The sequence below is a fragment of the Phragmites australis genome, chromosome 9, assembly GCF_958298935.1.
Source record: "Phragmites australis chromosome 9, lpPhrAust1.1, whole genome shotgun sequence".
Classification (NCBI taxonomy): domain Eukaryota; kingdom Viridiplantae; phylum Streptophyta; class Magnoliopsida; order Poales; family Poaceae; genus Phragmites; species Phragmites australis.
Window position 1 is genome coordinate 1,705,164 of NC_084929.1, and position 18,961 is coordinate 1,724,124.

Below are 18,961 nucleotides of genomic sequence, written 5' to 3' on the forward strand. Positions count from 1 at the left end.
TGCTGCGTATTAGATGAACGATATACTAGAGATGAACTTGCTATAGCATCTTGTCCTCGTTTGGGTCAAGTTTGTTGATAACTTGGTGCAACCTTTTACTCTGATAAATTATGTCGAACCATGTTATAATATATTGCACTTGTTGTACCTCATTGTGATGAACGTGTTGTAAAGATATATGTGTGATCCTTACGGGTATGTACCGGGAATACCAGAATTGCACTCGTTTTAATCGAATGATGGTAGCGATGGACGTTTTAGATGCGTGTTGGTACATGGCACGTCGAATATCGAATATGTGCTAGCTCTTATCTTTATAGTTATAGTCGATCGGCATGTTCGATTAAACCGTATATGGTTTGGACGGCTCAAATAGTTATTGTGCTGCTTTCTTCTATTGGCATGCGAGTATTTTGAAGCGGAGTGAGTAAGCTGGTTGTGGTTGTCCGGGCATGGAGCAGGTGCTGCAGAACGATGAGGATGGATTGATGTGCATGGGTTATCAGGTGCTTGGATGCACGGCAGGCGCTCGATGAAATTACCAATTGATGAACATGGCGTCAATATATTTCTTTATAAATCCTTCTCTTTTCCTGTGGTGTTGTCCGCTGGAATCTGAAATCTAGCTTAATTGTTAAGAGATATTATTGCTTGTCAATAGTTCAAATTCAATTTCATTTGGTGCTCTTCACTGTTTCTTGTTTACAAAATTCCAATTTACCCTGCTATTGTATATATAACTTCAGTCCAAATTGATTATCACTTCCCGTGGTGCACATGCTTTTGGTTTTCTATGTTCTCCATAAGGTACAAGATGCATATTTGCGAGCTCATAGCACGGTTACGTAGCAGCTTTCAATTATTATCAGCCAAATTCAGATCGCGTGCATTTGTCGCAAAAGATGCAATGTAAGCTTGTGCATGGACTATTTTTAATGAACTGTTTCCTGTCCTGGATAGTTAGAGTATTTCAAGTTGGGAAAAAAAACTCGAATTAATGAATTGATTGGAGGAAGGCAGTAGAAATATGATAACTGGATATGTATGCTGAATGTTGTAATTTATTTTTTAGTAATTCAACAGTGCATGTTTTCATTGCTAATATACATGTTATAGCACACAAAGCCCACATTAAGTGCTTGCCACCGCAGTGAGGACAGATTTTGATCAAACGCAAGCAGAGGGAAGGGGCGTTCGCATAAATTTCACTGGGGAGGACCATCCCGATTCTCCCCAGAACCTCGGTTACCGCCGCCTTCCTCAGGTGCGGTGTGCCTAGTACTTAGTTTGGCTCAATGTTTACTCGCTATTATAATTTGTGGAGTGCTAATAGGATGATATATGTTGTTGTGCAATAATTTATGGTGGATATAGATATGGTGTGGCAGCACGGGGATAATTTGGCCCTAGGGTTTAGGTGCAATTACTGCAATAAGGAAAAGAAAGGCGGTGGTGCCACAATATTGAAAGAACATTTGGCAGGACGTGGATCGAATGTTATACATTGTGATAGGGTGCCTTCAGATATGTATGATTACTTCAGGCGTGAACTGGATAGGGTAAGAAATAAGAGGAATGGAAGGTCTGAGGAGAAACTTCGGAGGCAAGAGTCAGCAAGAGTTCAGGTAAATTTGACAAAACGATAATGAGAAGATGGAAGAGGAACAGGTGTAACGTGCCACGACTCAGTCTAGGGAGGAGGAAGGCAGGTGAGTCCTACGAGCATGGACATAGACATTGACATACTCCTGCTAACTCGCATGGTGACAAATATAGTGAACCCACATGATTTGCAATGTACACTATCACAATGAGCTGTTAAAGTGGTAGGTGACACACACGGGAAAGAGGAAGAAGCAATTTGCGCATCCAAAGAAGAGCAAGAAGATTAAGGGTAAGGGAAAAATACAAGTGCAAAATGATAAGAGTACAAATAGTGCCTCAAAGAGTCTAACTTACCAAGAGTCTTATGACAGCAGCTCAAAGACAGATAGCGGTGACGATGACAATCAGGGAGGTGGTACTCCTCCACGCCCATCCTCTGTCGTTGCCCCTGTGCAATTCACTGGTGAGAGTTAGTTTACACATACCACACAGGACGAGGATCACAGTGCCCTATCCTCACAAAGGTATGTCATACAGGGTGGCTATGATGGACCACAAGATAATGTGAGTTATTCTAGCAACTATGGCATAGAGAGTAATTCTAGACTGTATCCGTACGACTATCGTATCACCGATGCTCAGTCAGAACCTCCTATTTAGCGGGTCTATGAGTGCTAAGATCTTGATTTTTATACCATATTGCAAAGACAATGGTCAACCACTTCTGTATGGATGGGGCAAAGTCGGGCAGAGTTTAAGGCAGAGTTGTTATCTACACGATATATAATGTTCATATCCACCGAGGAGTATAATACAGTCGAATTTAATCCCCCCCCCCCCCCCCCGTTAGAAGCTAGTGGTACTGGAGGTGATGATAATTTACTTTCTGCAACTACTTTTATCTATATACCATGGTATTGTACTAATTTTTTCCATATCGTAGGTTGCATGAGGCGTGGATACTATGCAATCTACATTGTAAGCATCAACCATCACTTTGGTAAGTATTGATTGATGGCATGTGATTGTGTTTACAGCTGGTAAGTATTGATTGATGGCATGTGATTGTGTTTACAGCTTTTGTATGGACAATTCGACAAATTAATTAATTTAAGGTGCTACTTATGTAATGTATGTATATATTCGATAAAACAATTATTTGGTCATGCTCGTATTGCTATTAGTATCTATTTGTTTTCTTCAAAATGTCCAAAATACAACAAAGGTCATGCCAAAATTTTCTCTCATTTTTCACAATTTTTTTCCCTATGTATGATATATGTAAGGAGTGGATAGTATGATTAAACAAAATATAGCAAATTTCATACCATATTTGTTTCTATTTTTTCTGAATTTTTGTTATTTTTAATGATTTTTTTCCTTGAACTTCAAGGAAATTCAAATAATGCATTCGGTAACCGCCAAAATTCGATTGGTTATTGCCAAAAAATGCTTGAATTTTGACCAGTTCGATTATCGTCAAAATCGGTCGATAAATCGCAGAAACCACTCGGTTACCAGTCCAATTCACTCGGTAACCGATAATCCAATTCGGTCGAGTTTTGGCACCGATTTGCAAATTTGCCCAATTGAATTTGTATGAATTTTCGCTAAATTTAAAGTGGTTATAGCGATAACCGTAGTTTTTCGGTAACCGCCAGGTCTCGATTTTCGTTTGCCAAACGAATTTGTAAACCATGCTCCCTGTTAGCCATCTCAAATGCAGTTTTCAAGTTCCTCTCACAAAATGCTCTTAAAAAATACAAAGAAATTTAATAAAAGTTAAAACATCTGTCAGTAGTAATATTATTTTTTAAGAAGTTAGCAGTAAAAAAATAATATGTTCTAAAAATCTAAAATATTTGTTAGTAGTAGTAATTCTCAAAAAAATAAAAGCAATTTTTTTATATTAAAGTTTTTGTTCTTTCAAGAAATTAAAATCATTTTTTTTGTTTTTTAATAAAGGAAGTATAACTTCCAACCTATACGAATAAGATATCAATACGTCAAGGATATATATAACTATTTTATAAATGTGAGCACTCGTGTTAAGTTTAGGACTCGAACCCGAAGGTACAGGTTTCACTGCAAGTATCATAACCAACTAAGCTATGCTTAATTAAAAAAATTATTCTTTTAATAATACTATAGTTCTTTACTTCTAGGCAGCTCTAGTGTTATTTTTTAGTGGTGCTAGGAGGAGAAAGAAAAAGCTGGCAAAAGTGCAATACATTAGAGCAGTCGGTGCTAAGCTGAAAACCCCAGCACCTGAGACCTTATTTGAGCACCTGGTGCTAAGGAAAAAAAGACATGCATGGGGTCCACTGTCAGTGAAAGAAAAAGGAATATAGAAATACTAAGATGCGACAGCTGAGGTGAGAGAAGGTGTTTTTATTAATGTGAGAATAGTGCTAAACATTGGAGCATTTTGTGCCAACCTATCACCACCACATGTGGGTCCCATTTTAGCAAACATATGGGTGCTATACACTAATGTTGCCCTTAGGAGCCGAGGGCTGCAAATAAACACTTGACCAGCCATGATTTCAGGAACTTGGTATGTCATCCCCCACCTCTCAACAAAACACTCGGTTAACCAATCGATCAAGCGGCTAAAAGTCAGCACTGATATTATTGCCTTGCTGATCCAACGGTGTAGGCACTAGCTAGCTCTGTTGCTGCTAGTTGCTATGGTTTTTTGTTTTTAACCTGAATCAATCAACAACCACGAGGAAATGGATTGTTGCTTTCATTAGACAGCAAGAAACCATGAATAAAAATAGAAAAGAACTTTCAGTCTAGCATCTGAGCCTGAGATCCTTCATGCTTTCCTCCACTGGGCCCAACTTCCCACAATCTCTTCTGGTTGTCTTCCTCGATCTTGTTCAAATTTAGGCCTTGTTTGTTTCTTTCACAGTAACTGCTAATGATTAGGATCCTATTTAGTTTGAACTTCAAAGCAAACAAAACCTTGAGCTGCCTCGACTAGAATCCACTGTCAAATTGAACCAGCATTTATCCACCATCTTAAAATGAGTGTTAGTACTAAGCCGTCTATGGAACAGCATGGACACCATGATAACGGATTCTTCAGGTCTTCCTCTTTATCCATCTATTAAGGAACGAAGGAGCACACAATGAGCTCTATGCAGCAATCATCTGAAAACTCAGCTGAAGATGTTAAGCAAAGACACCAAATAAATACCATATGCAACTCTTCATTTCAACTATCTAACTTGGTAGAGCGTCGAGGCACACCTCCCACTTTGCTAGAAAACTGTTGGATCAGCAACACAAGCCTCAAAAGTTCTTCTAAGAACCATTCTTTTCAGTAGAGCTAGGGCTAATGTTAGGATCAGCATTCCATCGATTGTGACGACAAAACCGACCACCTTGAGCTATCATGAAAATTTTGGAAGGCCCGATTCAACACAGAGAAAAAACTCTCATACTAAACAAACATATATATACACTATAACAGAACATGTCATTCATATCGGATCATCAGTACTAGTTAGGCTAGAACTGACATTGATAAAGTTCAGTGTCGGTTCGTAACATCTCACGCTCAATCGATGATATTGAGTATCAGTGCCGGCTCTTGGCACAAACTGACATTGATATTTCAGTGCCGGCTGGTAACCATAACCCGACACTTATACTTTTTATATGTGCTGGTTCATGTTACGGACGGCAGTGATGAGTGCTACCGGACCCGAAATTTTTATTGATTCTATTTTTTTTTGTCTCACGGCCCCTCTCGCAATCCACCACCATTCCCTGTATTGTCCCTACCATTCATCATTCATTATCCTCTCAGTCTCTCCTCTCTCTCTCCATAGCCCACCATTCCTTATCCACAGTTGCATCCTCATCGAGCGTAGCCTCTTCTTCCGCAAGTTCTTATGTGGTGCCATCGTCACCGCCGAACAGGCAGAGGCCGCGCTCCCCCTTCTGCGCCTCCTCATCCTCCCCGTGCGGCGTCGTTGGCTCCGCAGCCACCGCGACAGCTTTGCCTGGCGCCATGATACCACGGTAGTTGCGCTCGGCTATGAAGTGTTACTGCTGCTGCTGCAGTTCCTGTACAGCGAGCAGGTGTCTCTAGTGTCGTGGAAGAGGGAACCCCGACTAGGCTGCGGCGAGAGCGGCTACTGGCACACCCACTGCACCACTGTTGTGGACCTCGCACTCGAAACCCTCACTGCCGCCTACTCCTTCGGCATCGAGGAGCTCACCCTTCTCACCCAGGTAATTAAATATCTCGTCTAATTCCCTAATTACAATTCTTGATTTGCTGATTTCATCATTATTTTTGTTGTTCTTAAAAGAGAAAGAAATTAAAACAAATGATTTCCTTTATTTTTTTTATCATTGATCTAGTGATCTTTCATATAATCGAACTGCAAGGTTTTCTTATTTTATTTTATTTGGGGAAAAAAGTTTGCCTACAGTTTGGTGATGGTGGCTGCTTCGTTAATGAGGTACCTTACGAATAAGGAAGTAAACAAGCTCTTCATTCTTTGATATCATAGGTTGGTCTCGAGATATTGATGCTCCTTTAATTCCCAATTCATCTCAGTCCTAAGAAAGCAGCTATATTATGTTTATTCTGAGCACCAATATCTCTCTCTCCCCCTCTCTGCTTCTATTTTATGTGTGTAAGTAGTAGACACCGTGTATATGTCAAAATAAACTCCCTCTGTATTGCCACATTTTTCCAATTCATAGGCAATTATTGCTTCATATTTTTTAATTGAATAAATCGAGATTGAGTTGTTGCAAATATTTGTTCTGTGCATCCAATTTGTGTTTTTGATAATTGGATTCGGTCTGTGCATCCGATTTGTGTTTGTGATCATCACCACAACAAGGTCTCTCCTCTGCATCGGCGATTCTGTGTGTTCGTGCTATGTGAGATGATTATAATATTCAATGTTCCGTGAGATGCATCGAGCCAACTCGTTTTCAGTAGATTTTTCTTTTTTTTTTCTTTTCTAGAAAATTGCAACACTACTAGCTCATGATAAAAAGTCGACACTGATAGTCTGAGTATTAGTGCTAGGTTTTTTTTGTTATGGATCAATATTGATACTCATTATCAGTGCTGATGTATAAACTGGTATTGAAAGTTACAGACTATCAGTGCCAAGTAACTAGTGTCGGTTAAAAAATCGTCACTGATGGCGTTTTTGAGTCGACACTGATAATTATTTCTATAGCAGTGATGTCCTCTATAACAGTTTGGATGCCAGTTTAAACCATCTCTAACCATATTTCATTCATTTCATTCCCTTCCTGATTCCTTTCCCCGTTCTCATTCCCTTTATTTTCTCTCATCTTCAACAGCTTCCCTTTGAAGGAAATCGCGAAGGGAAAGGAGAGAGAATTCCGTCCTGAAGGGAATGACCTTGGGAATCCCTTCATGACGGGTACCGTGAAGGAAAACCGTTGAAGCGCTAAAGGGAACGAAAATCCCTTCACGACGGGATTTTCGTCCAGAAGGGAAACGGTTGGGCGTAGTCTTAAGACCATCTCCAACTATATTCCCTTTATTTCGTTCCCTTCTCGATTTTCTTCTCTATTCTTATTCCCTTTATTTTCTTTCATCTCCAACAGCTTCCCTTCAAGGGGAATCGCGAAGGGAAAATAGAGAGAATCCTATTACGAAGGAAATGACCCTGAGAATTTCTTCGTAACGGGAACCGTGAAGAGAAACCGTTGGAGCGCTAAAGGGAACGAAAATCCCTTCACGATGAGAATTTGACTCCTGAAGTGAATTTCTTGGGGTTAGTCTAAAAGAGAGTCTGGTAGCATGATTTTCTCCAGGAACTTTTTCCATATGCTTCGATTTAGCAGTCCTTGGTTCAGTAATGTCAATCACGCTTCTTTTCAAATTCTTGATTAGTACTAGTGATTAGAAATAGGACAGGCACGTTTGCATTTGTTGACCTTTAGAGATCCGTAAAAATGCACTTGAGTTGATTGCGTTTTGCTAAAATATCATCTTGATCTATATGTTATTAACACAAATGGTCCTATATGTCATTAACACAGGGGTAATAGTTTATCTAAACATCTATCAATTGGAGTGTACTTTGGTAATTTTCTCGGTTGACTTAAGGTTCCTATCACAGCACACACAATGCATTTTAGAGGGGTGGTGACCTAGCTACCACCCTACTTTCTACAAGCAATCAAACAAGCGGAGTACCATGAGTCCATGACTCATGAGTGATCTTTGTTATCTTCTTCTGTAATATTTTCTAGCAGTGTGAAGCTTGAAAAGTTTGATCATCTGCACAGGTCTGTAATATTTTTGTCATTTTCTTATGTAATATTTCCTACAACACACACAGTGCATTGGAGCTGAACATTTTAATCCCAATCAGCTGCTCAGGTTGTGCATTGCGATACCATGATGCATTCAACCCGTGTCCAGAAAAAAAATGATGCATTCGAACCAAGAAAGAAGAAGCATCAAAAGAAGAACCTATTATATATTTATAATATTTCATTTATACTAAAATATAGTGCGTATTAGAATTTAGAAAAGTCAAACTTCATAAATTTCGATCAATAAGTAGTCAAATTATACACATGTTTTAATACATAAAAGTTCTATCAATAAATTCGTATTTCATAGATCTTTTAATACAATATTAATTTTATAGTAATTAATAATATATCAAAAAATATATTAATGACCAAAATATACTTTAAAAACTTTTTTAAATTCTAATACGTCCTATATTTTAAGACGGAGGGAGAATTATTTTTATTTTCTCAAAATATTTATTTTCTGATTTGATTATGCGTACCACTAGAGCAGTGGCGATACCCGTTTGACTCACCAGTTCTTGCCCCCCTGCCAGAGACTAACCAGACGAAGCATACTGACAACTGGGGCCCAACTCTAGGCTGTCCCCACCTGACAGTAACACAGTTCAAGGACCCAGCTCGGTGGACGAAAGCAGCAGCAGCAGCCGTCGAGACCAGGGCCCAAGGAAGCTGACCGGTGGGCCGGGCTCCAATCACTGGCTCGTGGGCCCCCATGCAGCGCAGTTTCCGCATGCCCCGGGACACGTGCCGCGGCGGCCTCGTTCGGGGAGCCACCTCGCAGGCAACAGGGAGGCGCACAGGCCGCACCACCATCCCACCCCCATAGAAGCAAGTGAAAGCAAACCGGGAAGCGTGGGAGACCTGGCCTCAGAGGAGAGAGAGGACGCTGCTGGGCAGTAGCAGGCTAGCTAGCAGCACCAGGATACAGAGAGAGTGAGAGGGGAGGAGGCGCAACAAGACTTGGAGGAGAGAGAGAGAGAGAGAGGTGAGCACCTTGCAATGCTGCTGCTTCTGCCTTTGATCCATTCTTCCTATTGCAGAAATGCATGTCCTTGCTTGGTCGCTTGTATCGTCGATTTGTGATAGGGGAAGCTTCGTTTTTCTTTGGATTGGTACATAGTGTACTGTGGTAGGGAAATGCTGTAGGAGGAAGAAGGGGGGATAGATGCGCAGGTCTTTGGTTCCTTCCTCCATGGCTAGATAGATTGAAAACCCAAGAAAGGCTCCTTCTTTTGCATCCTTACTTTTGTTTTACCCCCTTTTTTGGCCTGCTTATTTGGATAATTTGATCTTTTTTGTGATTTCTTTGGTTTCAGAAGCAAGTTCCTTTACATTTGAACTTCACATACCTGTTCTTTTTTACTCTTGTTGATGGCCACAAACAGGTGAAGGAAGCTATTACCAGTAACATTTTTCTTCGGCAACTGAAATAAGCTACTAATAAATGTCTCTCGGTACTGTTAGTACAGTATTAATGCTTTAATCCTCAGACAATGCGTTTCAAGAAGTGCAGATAATGCTTCGGTTCTTGAAATGCTTCGTGTTTTTACAGTTTTACTCTATCTTTGTGTCTCTATCCCTCACCTCGCATCACTGTTTGCATCTGCCGGTGGTGTCTCCCATTCGCGATGAACTTCTATACTTCTGCAGTGGTTTTGTCCTGCCGGTGTCAGAGCGGGAACAGTTCAGGATATATCATAATAACCTTCTCGAGTTAGTGCACCCTTTGAATTTTTGAAACCCCCCCCCCCCTCTTTCTTTACTTTGTAACATGCTATTGCTCCACTCCATGTAAGGCTGCCATTATTGTTCCCCTCCTGGAGAGAATGCCCATTTTGTCCCTCACTGTTCAATGTGCTGGGGTGGTCGAATCAAGGGCAGTTTGGTATGTTTCCAATATTTTAGATTTGTTGTGGAAGTGGGTTTCTGCTCTGTGCTGGATTCCTTCCACCAATGTCCTTGGATTGGGTCCTTGTGTTCAACTTGGTGTACTGTTACAGCTGCCTGAGGCTATAGGCCTATAGGGTGTCACAGTGCACATTTTTTAATTTGATGTGCAAGGCGACAGAGATAGCCACCACTTCCCTTTCTTTTTCACCTTTCTTGTGAAATTTTTAGGTTAACGCTGTACTTTTCTGTTTAATAGATGTTAAGTTCAACAACAACCTAGATATGATTTTATTTGTAGGAAAGAAAGCTCATGTTCTTAGTTATAGTCTATGTTCAGTTTTTTACTCACGTATCAGTACTTTCTTGTTGCAGCAGTTAGGTGAGTGCAGAAGGATTTGGTGAGGAATCTCATCATGCAGACTTCAAAAACAAGGTTGGCTCTAGTTGCCCTGGAACTTTCTTGGATTATTTCCTTCTCTCTTTTTTGTGTTTCCTCAAGCACATTTGCACTTTTGCACACGCATGTGCATTTCTAGGTGGCCATGTTTACCAGCGCAGTAGACAGTTAGCATGCAAGGGTTAATACCTGGTTTGTTGTAAATGGATATATTGCACTGGGGCCAATGCAGATCATTTTATTTTTAGGGGCAATGCAGGTCAAAATAGTCCACATTTGCATTGTTCCTGTTGTTAATCGAATTAGCATTTTTCAACTGAACCACTTTTGGAAATAAGAAAATTGTATCGCCTAGGTTCTTTTTTTATTTACCATGGTGAAGCCATGCAGTTAAATAGTCCTATATTTGAGGGTTAGGCCCATACTTGTTTGTGAAGCTAGGCACTTGCGTACCATTTTGCTTAGATTTGACATTACTACCCTACCTAGCTAGCAGATTTGTTGAATGTACTGACTAGTACTACATTGCATGTACCTTGTATTGGTTCTTGACTCCTTCTACACAATGCAAACAACTGAATACAGCTTCTCAATCTGCACAAGTACCATTTTTTTCTCAAACTGTAATGTATACAAGTGCTGTTGAAATATAGATATATAACGAGGCCATGATCTTTTGATTTATCTTAGCATGTTTTTAGATAACAGAATAGTATTATCCTGGCCTCTGAATAGTGAGATGCGCACAGCCAAACACTTCATGGTTGCAGCACAAAGCTGAGTAGCTGACAGACAAAAAGAAACATCATAGTTTGAACAAGCTAAAAGTCTCCTTGTGCTTGTCTTGTTATAAAACTCATGCTTCTCCCGAGTCACTGTCCCCAACATTAGAAGGCCTTTTGATAATAATAGTATTTACTGTCAGTGCATCCGTGTGTGAATCTGCTGATAAACGGTTAAGCTTCAGTAAATTTGCAGTTCATCAAGAAAAAAATGAGATGTCATCTTGTCATATTTAGTATATGCTGTTCGTTTCCTGATTCGGATGCATTAAGGGCCTACAACAGATCTGAATGTTTATCTTATCTGGGTTTAATTGTTTTGTGGAAGCATTGAAGTTTGAGGCTCCCAAATTCTAACTTCCAAGATAAATTAGAGGACCTGGTGACTCCCAATGTGCTTAGTAGGAGACGGACTTTGGTACTAGATATTTCCTTGTGGTGAAAAGTTGTCATTCACATAATGAAAAATCAAGAACTTACATATTTAACTGTAGATACTAGAATCATTGATATTTTGATATTACATGTCTCCCTGTGGCCATACCTGGTACGATATGTGCTCAACTTGACTAGTATTTAGGAGCTTTGGCTACACGTTGGCAACACTTGTAATTGATAAGCTTTGATTTCTGTCAACGTCTGTCAAGTATTTTTACCCTGTTTTAGGTTGTTAATTTCTTCAGATGCTCCTTTGACCATGACTTGATGCTAGGTGTTTGCATTTGAGTTATGCAGGAATGGGCCTTCAGATGCCCCGCAGAGGACTTCTCCAAGGACACCACGGTCATCTCGTGTGGCCAAAACTGGAGGGAATGAAACTGATTCTACAGGAGTTACCCCAACAAGAACACCTACGGAGAGGAGCCCTAAGGTCACTGAGCGGCGGTCTCCACGAAGCCCAATTACTGAGGTAGCGATATATCTTGCCGCCAGCCCACTGCCTTCACTCCTTGCTTCATGTATTTAGCTTTCAATTTTCCTAACGTTTTGCACTTACCAACATGATTACCTGCACAGCTACACATTATCCTTCTTCAACTTATTTTGAGCAAATAACTGTATGATGATGTGATGATTTCAGCATCTGTAAATTGTTCGGCAGTCTGTAATATGATTAGCTTCATTTTGAATTATTTTGTCACATAATTTGCACTCTATTTCAGAAGAAGCGGCCAAGTAGGCTATCTGAATCGGAGTCTAAGGTCAGCCAGCTGCAAGATGAACTGAAGAAGGTCAAGGAGCAGCTTAGCTTATCGGAGGCACGAAGGCACCACACACAGCAGGAAGCTGAGGAAGCAAAAAAGCAGGAGCAGGCTGCAATCTCGAAGCTGGAGGACTTGCAGCGCCAGCTTGATGAGTCCTCAGCTGCAGAGCAATCCCATCTCCAGGAACTGCGCAAGATCTCACAGGAGCGCGACCGTGCCTGGGAGTCTGAGCTCGAGGCTGTGCAGAAGCAGCAGTCAGCAGATACCACTGCACTCAGCTCAGCCATGTCTGAGATTCAGAGGCTGAAGCAGCAGCTGGAAGCCACAGCACAGTCTGATGCTGCCCGTGCAAAGCAATGTGAGTATGCAGAATCTGAGATTGAGGGCCTAAAGCAGGACATGGAGATCCGCCTAGCGACTATCGAGGGCCTGAAGGTCAATGTCGGTGAGAGTGACAAGGCTGCAGCTGAGGCGAATTGCATGGCAACTGAAACCAAGCAGCAGCTGGAGGCAGCAAAAGCCACCATCGACTCGCTAGTAGCTGAGGGTGTCCGTATGCAGGAATGCCTGAGGTTAAAGGACATGGAGCTCAATGAGTCTAAGGCTCTCATAGCGTCTCTCGAGGAGGATCTGAAGAATGCACAGGCTGAAGGTCATGAATCTCTGAAGAAGGCGCAGGACACAGGTAATATTGGTGACAGCTTTGGCAATCCTGAGCCTGAAGCTCTGAAGAAGGTGCTGACCACTAGTGATGCCAATGGGGGTTGTGAAAGTTCTGACCCAGAGATTGAACACTTGCGTACTGCGCTTGAGGTGGCTGAGATAAGGTACCAGGAGGTGCAAACTCGGATGACTATTGAGACGAAGACCGCATACCAAATGCTGGAGAATGTGAAGGCTGAGTGCGCGTGCAGAGTGTGTGATCTTGAACACGAGCTGAAGAAAAATAATGATGAACTCATGGAAGCGAAGGCAGCATGTGTGAGCATAGTGCAGCAGGACCTTCACAAGCCAGATGCCATGAGTGACATGCAGCCGGAGCTGGAGGCCAAGCTGATGAAGTCAATCACCGACATCGCCGAGCTCAAGGCGAGCCTGATGGACAAAGAGAACGCGCTGCAGAGCATGGCGGAGGAGAACGAGACCCTCAAGTCGGAGGTGGGCAAGATGAATGCCGAGCTGCAGCACAAGTACGAGGCGGCGGTGGCGGAGCTGGAACTTGCTAAGGCCGCTGAGCAGGACGTCCGGATGCGGCTCGGTTTCGTAACCGAGGAAGCCGACAAGAGCAGCCGGCGCGCGGCTCGGGCCTCTGAGCAGCTGGATGCTGCGCAGGCGAGCAGCGCGGAGATGGAGGCCGAGCTGCGCCGGCTGCGCGTGCAGTCTGACCAGTGGCGCAAGGCCGCCGAGGCAGCCGCGGCTGCGCTCACGGGTGCCGGCGGAGTGGACAACAACAACAACAGTAAGACGGTGGAGAGGACGGGGTCGCTGGACCCAGAGTACAACTCCCTCGGCGGGAAGCTGATGAGCTCGCCGTTCTTGGACGAGGTGGACGGGGAGTCGCCGAAGCGGCGCAACAGCAGCGGCGTGCTGAGGAGGATGAGCGGGCTCTGGAAGAAGAGCCCCAAGTGAGATGAATCAAAGCAGAGTCAGGTAGTGTAGGTGCAGCAGCAAGATCCAACGAGTGATGAGATGCTACAGCCGCCATATTCGGTAGTGATCAGTGGAGAGTTCTTTTACTGCATGGTACGCTAGTAGTGTAAGCATCTGGGTGCTGTATGAGTAGTTAGGCTGATGAATGCATGGATGGATACCTGCAAGACAAGATCTACAGCTAACATTCTGGACATCATATTGCTTGGCTACTGCAGTTAAAACTTGAAAAAAAAACTTGGTGAGGAGGAGCAGCTGCTTTGGGCTGCCTATGCTCCAGCATCGTTCTCATATGCTGTACTATCATATCATGCCTGTGCTTGTCGGCTTCTTGGGTGTTTTTGGCGCTTATATTTTCTTCTTCTCTTTCTTCGTTGGCGTGTGGGCTTTTACAATCTGCATATTCCTGCTCCATTTCGTATGCCGGAATGCCTGGGAATTCAGCATTCTTTTTAGAGAGGGCGGAAGTTGAACAATTAATCGAGATGGGGACGAAGGAGCTGCTGGAGGCATGTAAACTGACGTTTCAGCCTTCTAGACCAGTTGGCACGAAACTGACTGTGAGAGTATCAAGAGTATGAGCTACGTAGTTTGTGCGACTACAGTCACGCCAACATCAAAAGTGAAGTAACTTGGGTTGGGCTTCACCTTCTGCTTGTCGGCTAGTTCTATCAAAACTTCTTCTCCTTCGAATTCCTGCACTCCAGATGCAGTTGCCGTCTTGGTAGCGTTTTCACCAGGTGTGTTGACATCCCTCCCTCCTTAGAACTGGTTTGACCTCCAAATTGGTGCATGAGGAAACTTGATCTTTAGTGCTGCTTCATCTTCCCATGTTGCCATGGACTTAGGCCATCCAGATCAATGCACCAAAATTTGAGAAATTACACGCCCCAACCGGCGATAGAGACGACGATCTAAAATAGAGATAGGACAATGTAAATCGAGATCATGATCAGGAATGTGAGCACTGACCTTTTTCTTTGCGCCCACAACTCGTTTTAACTATGATACATAAACACAGGATGAACTGAGCTGAAATCTGTAAGTTGTAACTTATAAGCCATTGCATTTATCTTCTGCACAATCTAATATGGCCCAAAATAGCGAAAAGATAGCTTGTAGTTGGCTCTATTAGCAACCGAAGCCTGGACATAGGGTTGTAACTTCAAGTAAACCCAATCCCCCACCTCGAATTGCCTTTCGATTCTGTTCTTGTCACCTTGGAACTTCATGCGTTGTTGAGCTCGTTGTAACTGTTGTTGCAACAATTGGGTTATTTTGTGACGATCGGCTAGCCATTCAAATAGATCAGGAACAACACAATGTTCAACATAATCAATACCAAAGTTCTTAGGATGATGGCCATATAACCTCGAATGGAGTTTTACCGAGAGATGAATGATAACATGTATTGTACTAAAATTCTGCTAGTGAGAGCCATTTAAACCACTGTTTTTGGCAAGCTTGAACAAAGCATCTCAAATATGCTTCTAGGCACTGATTAACTCTATCTATTTGTCCATCTGTTTAGGGATGGTAAGCACTACTCATTTGAAGTTGTGTTCCAGTAACTTTGAATAATTCTTGCTAGAAGTTACTAGTAAAATCTTTGTCTCTGTCTGAGATTATAGATTGAGGTAATCCGTGCAACTTAAAGACATGGTGCATATAAGCTTGAGCAACAATGAAGGTAGAAAATGGATGTGCTAATAGAACAAAATGAGAATACTTCGAGAACTTATCCACTACCACCAAAATGCAATTATAATGATGTGATGTAGGGAGGCCTTTGATAAAATCCATAGATACTACCTGCCAAGCTTGCTCCGGCACAGGAAGAGGTTGAAGGAGCCCAAGGTACTTAACCCTTTCTGGTTTAGCTTGCTGACAGATGTCACACTGTGTCACAAAGTCATGCACTTTCTTCTTAAGAAAATACCAGATAAATAAAGATTTAATTCTTCTATATGTTACTAGATAACCAGAGTGGCCCCCTAAAGCACTAGAATGCAAGGCTTGCACCACCTTTAGTTGAAGACTGTCATTGTTACCCAACCAAACTCTTCCTTTAAACCTGATAATGATCCAATTTCTTGCCTACTGCTAGTTCTGTCAAGAGCTTCAGAGATTGTTTATCTTGTTGGTACCCCTACACAACCTCCTCTAACCAAACAGGTTTACTGACTGAAACTGCAAACATTTCGATCTTATAAGTATCCTCACTGATATTTGGCCTTCTAGAAAGAGCATCAACGACTTTGTTATCCAAGCCTTTCTTGTATACTATTTTATATTGTAAACCAAGTAACTTTGTGACAGCCTTGTGTTGCCATGGTGTAGTCAACCTCTGATCATCAAAATGAGTTAAACTCTTCTGATATGTCCTTATTAGAAACTTAGCATGCTAGATATAAGATCGCCATTGCTCAACAGCATAAAGAATAGCCAAATATTCTTTTTCATATGTTGATAACCCTTGATTTATAGGGCCTAATGCTTTGCTGGTGAATAATGCTATAGGATGGTCTTCCTGTTGAAGAACAACCCCTATCCCTTTTTTTACTAGCATCAGTGTCAATAACAAATTGTTTGTGAAAATTTGGTAATGTCAGAACTGGAGCAGAAATTAAAGCATCTTTCAGAGCTAAAATGCTTGTTGAGCTTCTTCAGTCCAAACAAATAGCTGACCTTTCTTGAGCATGTTAGCTAGTGGTTTGCTGATGATGCTAAAATTTCGCATAAATTTTCTATAATAACCAACCATTCCTAGAAAACTTATGATATCCTTGACATAACTTGGTGTAGGTCAATTTTTTACAATGTTTGTCTTATTGGATAAGTAGTAACCCCTTTCTCAATAATAACATGACCAAGGAACTCTAATGTAGATTGTGCAAATTGTTTGTTTTGGTAATGCCAGAACTGGAGCAGAAATTAACACATCTTTCAGAGCTAAAAATGCTTGTTGAGCTTCTTCAGTCCAAACAAACAACTGACCTTTCTTGAGCATGTTAGCTAGTGGTTTGCTGATGATGCCAAAATTTCGCACAAATTTTCTATAATAACCAACCATCCCTAGAAAACTTATGATATCCTTGACACAACTTGGTGTAGGCCAATTTTTTACAATGTTTATCTTAGTTGGATAAGTAGTAACCCCTTTCTCACTAATAACATGACCAAGGAACTCTAATGTAGATTGTGCAAAGGCACACTTGGACAGCTTCAGATGTAATTGATGTTTGAGTAAGAGGGTGAAAACTTGTTTCAAATGTAACAAGTGTTCCTCCAACAATTTGTTGTAAACCAGGATATCATCTATGAATACACTACACACTTTCTCAACGAAGGTGCAAGCACATGATTCATAGTGCCTTGAAAACAAGCTGGGGCACCTGTAAGGCCAAAAGGTACTACCTTGTACTCATAATGGCCATTGTGAGTTTGGAAGGCTGTTTTGAATTCATCACCTTCCTTGATTCTTAGCCGATGAAATCCAGCCCTATGGTCAAGCTTAGAGAAAATTGTTGCTCCTGACAGTTCATCGAGAATTTCATCCACCAATGGCATGGGACACTTGTTTTTGATGGTATATGCATTAAGCTTCCTGAAATCTACACAGAGCCGCCACTTTCCTATTTTATTCTTCACCAATAGCACTGGAGATACAAATGGGCTAGAACTATGCTGGATAATACCATTTTGCAATATTTCTTATTCTTGATTTTCAATCTCATCTTTTTGTTGTGGTGTGTATCTGTATGGCCAGAGCCTAAAAGGTTGTGCACCAGGTAGAAGAGGTATTGTCAGGTCATGATGTCTTTTAGGAGGAAGTCCTTTAGGCTTAGAGAAAACTACAGCAAATTCTACCAATAAGGCTTTTAGAGGGGCACAATCAAGAGTTTCAACAGCTAAGTCAATTACTGAGTGTAACTCTAACATCTGAACCACACCATCCCGCCTGAGTAAATAATCCAGTTGCTTACGGGAGATTGGCTGACAGTGATCAAGCATAGGCAATATTCCCTGCAGTGTTATTATGTTCTCTATACATGAATGACATTCTCTTGCAAGCCGAGTGAACATCCATGGGACTATGTAATTCTAACTAATCCATTCCTAGCACAATATCATAGCTGCTAAGGGAAAGCACCTTCAAGTCAGTGTAAAATGTATTGCCTTGGCATAACCAACAACAACTGGGAACCTGAAAATAACACCAGATTATATCCCCATCTACAATCTTCATTTTGAGTGGCAATGTTAATTTCTGAACACCTGTCATCTTAAACATCATGTGACTGTTGATAAAGCTTGAAGAGCTACCAAAATCAACTAACATCGAGACCTCTTCATTCTGCACATAGCTACGCAACCTAACTGTTCTGCCACCTTCAGTGCCATCAACTGCTTGCTTAGAGATTGCTAAGACTTGCTCATCAGCAAGAGGTGTTTCACTTTGTTCTTTGAGATCTTCAGCAAAGCCATGATCTGCCTCACCTATTAATACCTACATTTCTTCCACCATATGTAAAGGAACTGATGTTGAACATTTATGATTGTGACTCCATCTTTCGTCACAGGTGTAGCATAACCCTTTGGCTCTTCTGTATGACTTTAAAGAAGCCAATCGATATGCACCTCTTAGGTTTCTACTGGCATCATTTGTTCTTCTATCTTCTGGGCCTATACTGGTAGCATTTCTGACAGGTGGAGGTAATGATAGAGGTAGAGCTGGTGCTTTTAGGGAAGTCTTGCTATAAGAAAAAACATCTATCTTGCGATTGTCTCGTCGAGCATTGTGATGAAGAACATCCTCCTGTAAAAGAGCAAGAGAACTCGTAGTATCCAAATCTTGGGGTCGTTGAATAATAACAATTGATCTAATATCCTCTTTGAGACCATCTACAAATCTAGTGGTAAGCACTAGTGAATTCAGATTTTCATCATGAGCTAACAATTGATGCATAAGATTATCGAACTACTCAATGTACTCTAAAATAGATCCTAACTGGTTAATGTGAAAAAACCGTCGAATGGGATGATTGTACTGATCTCTGCCAAACCTAGTAGACAACGCAAAGCCTAACTCC

General features: G+C 41.6%; 2 protein-coding genes across 10 annotated transcripts; both read left to right on the plus strand.

Moving 5' to 3' along the window:
* Positions 1–1,575: 1,575 nt before the first annotated feature.
* LOC133929602 (BTB/POZ domain and ankyrin repeat-containing protein NPR5-like) lies at positions 1,576–6,167 on the plus strand. Its single transcript, XM_062376404.1, has 3 exons — positions 1,576–1,625; positions 5,469–5,853; positions 6,138–6,167. Exons 1-3 carry the CDS (start codon positions 1,576–1,578, stop codon positions 6,165–6,167), a joined length of 465 nt encoding a protein of 154 aa, XP_062232388.1.
* LOC133928335 (interactor of constitutive active ROPs 2, chloroplastic-like) lies at positions 5,564–14,182 on the plus strand. Of its 9 annotated transcripts, none has more exons than XM_062374619.1 (5): positions 6,036–6,137; positions 8,478–9,657; positions 10,207–10,267; positions 11,749–11,923; positions 12,177–14,182. In XM_062374619.1, the coding sequence occupies exons 3-5, from the start codon at positions 10,248–10,250 to the stop codon at positions 13,845–13,847; spliced, it is 1,866 nt and encodes a 621-aa protein (XP_062230603.1). In that variant the 5' UTR covers positions 6,036–6,137; positions 8,478–9,657; positions 10,207–10,247; the 3' UTR covers positions 13,848–14,182. The 9 variants fall into 9 exon arrangements, with proteins under 9 accessions (XP_062230609.1, XP_062230603.1, XP_062230607.1 ...); XM_062374618.1 differs by lacking the exon at positions 6,036–6,137 and having other exon boundaries at positions 8,385–8,929; positions 9,595–9,657; XM_062374620.1 differs by lacking the exon at positions 6,036–6,137 and having other exon boundaries at positions 8,385–8,929; positions 9,595–9,657; positions 10,210–10,267.
* Positions 14,183–18,961: the final 4,779 nt, after the last annotated feature.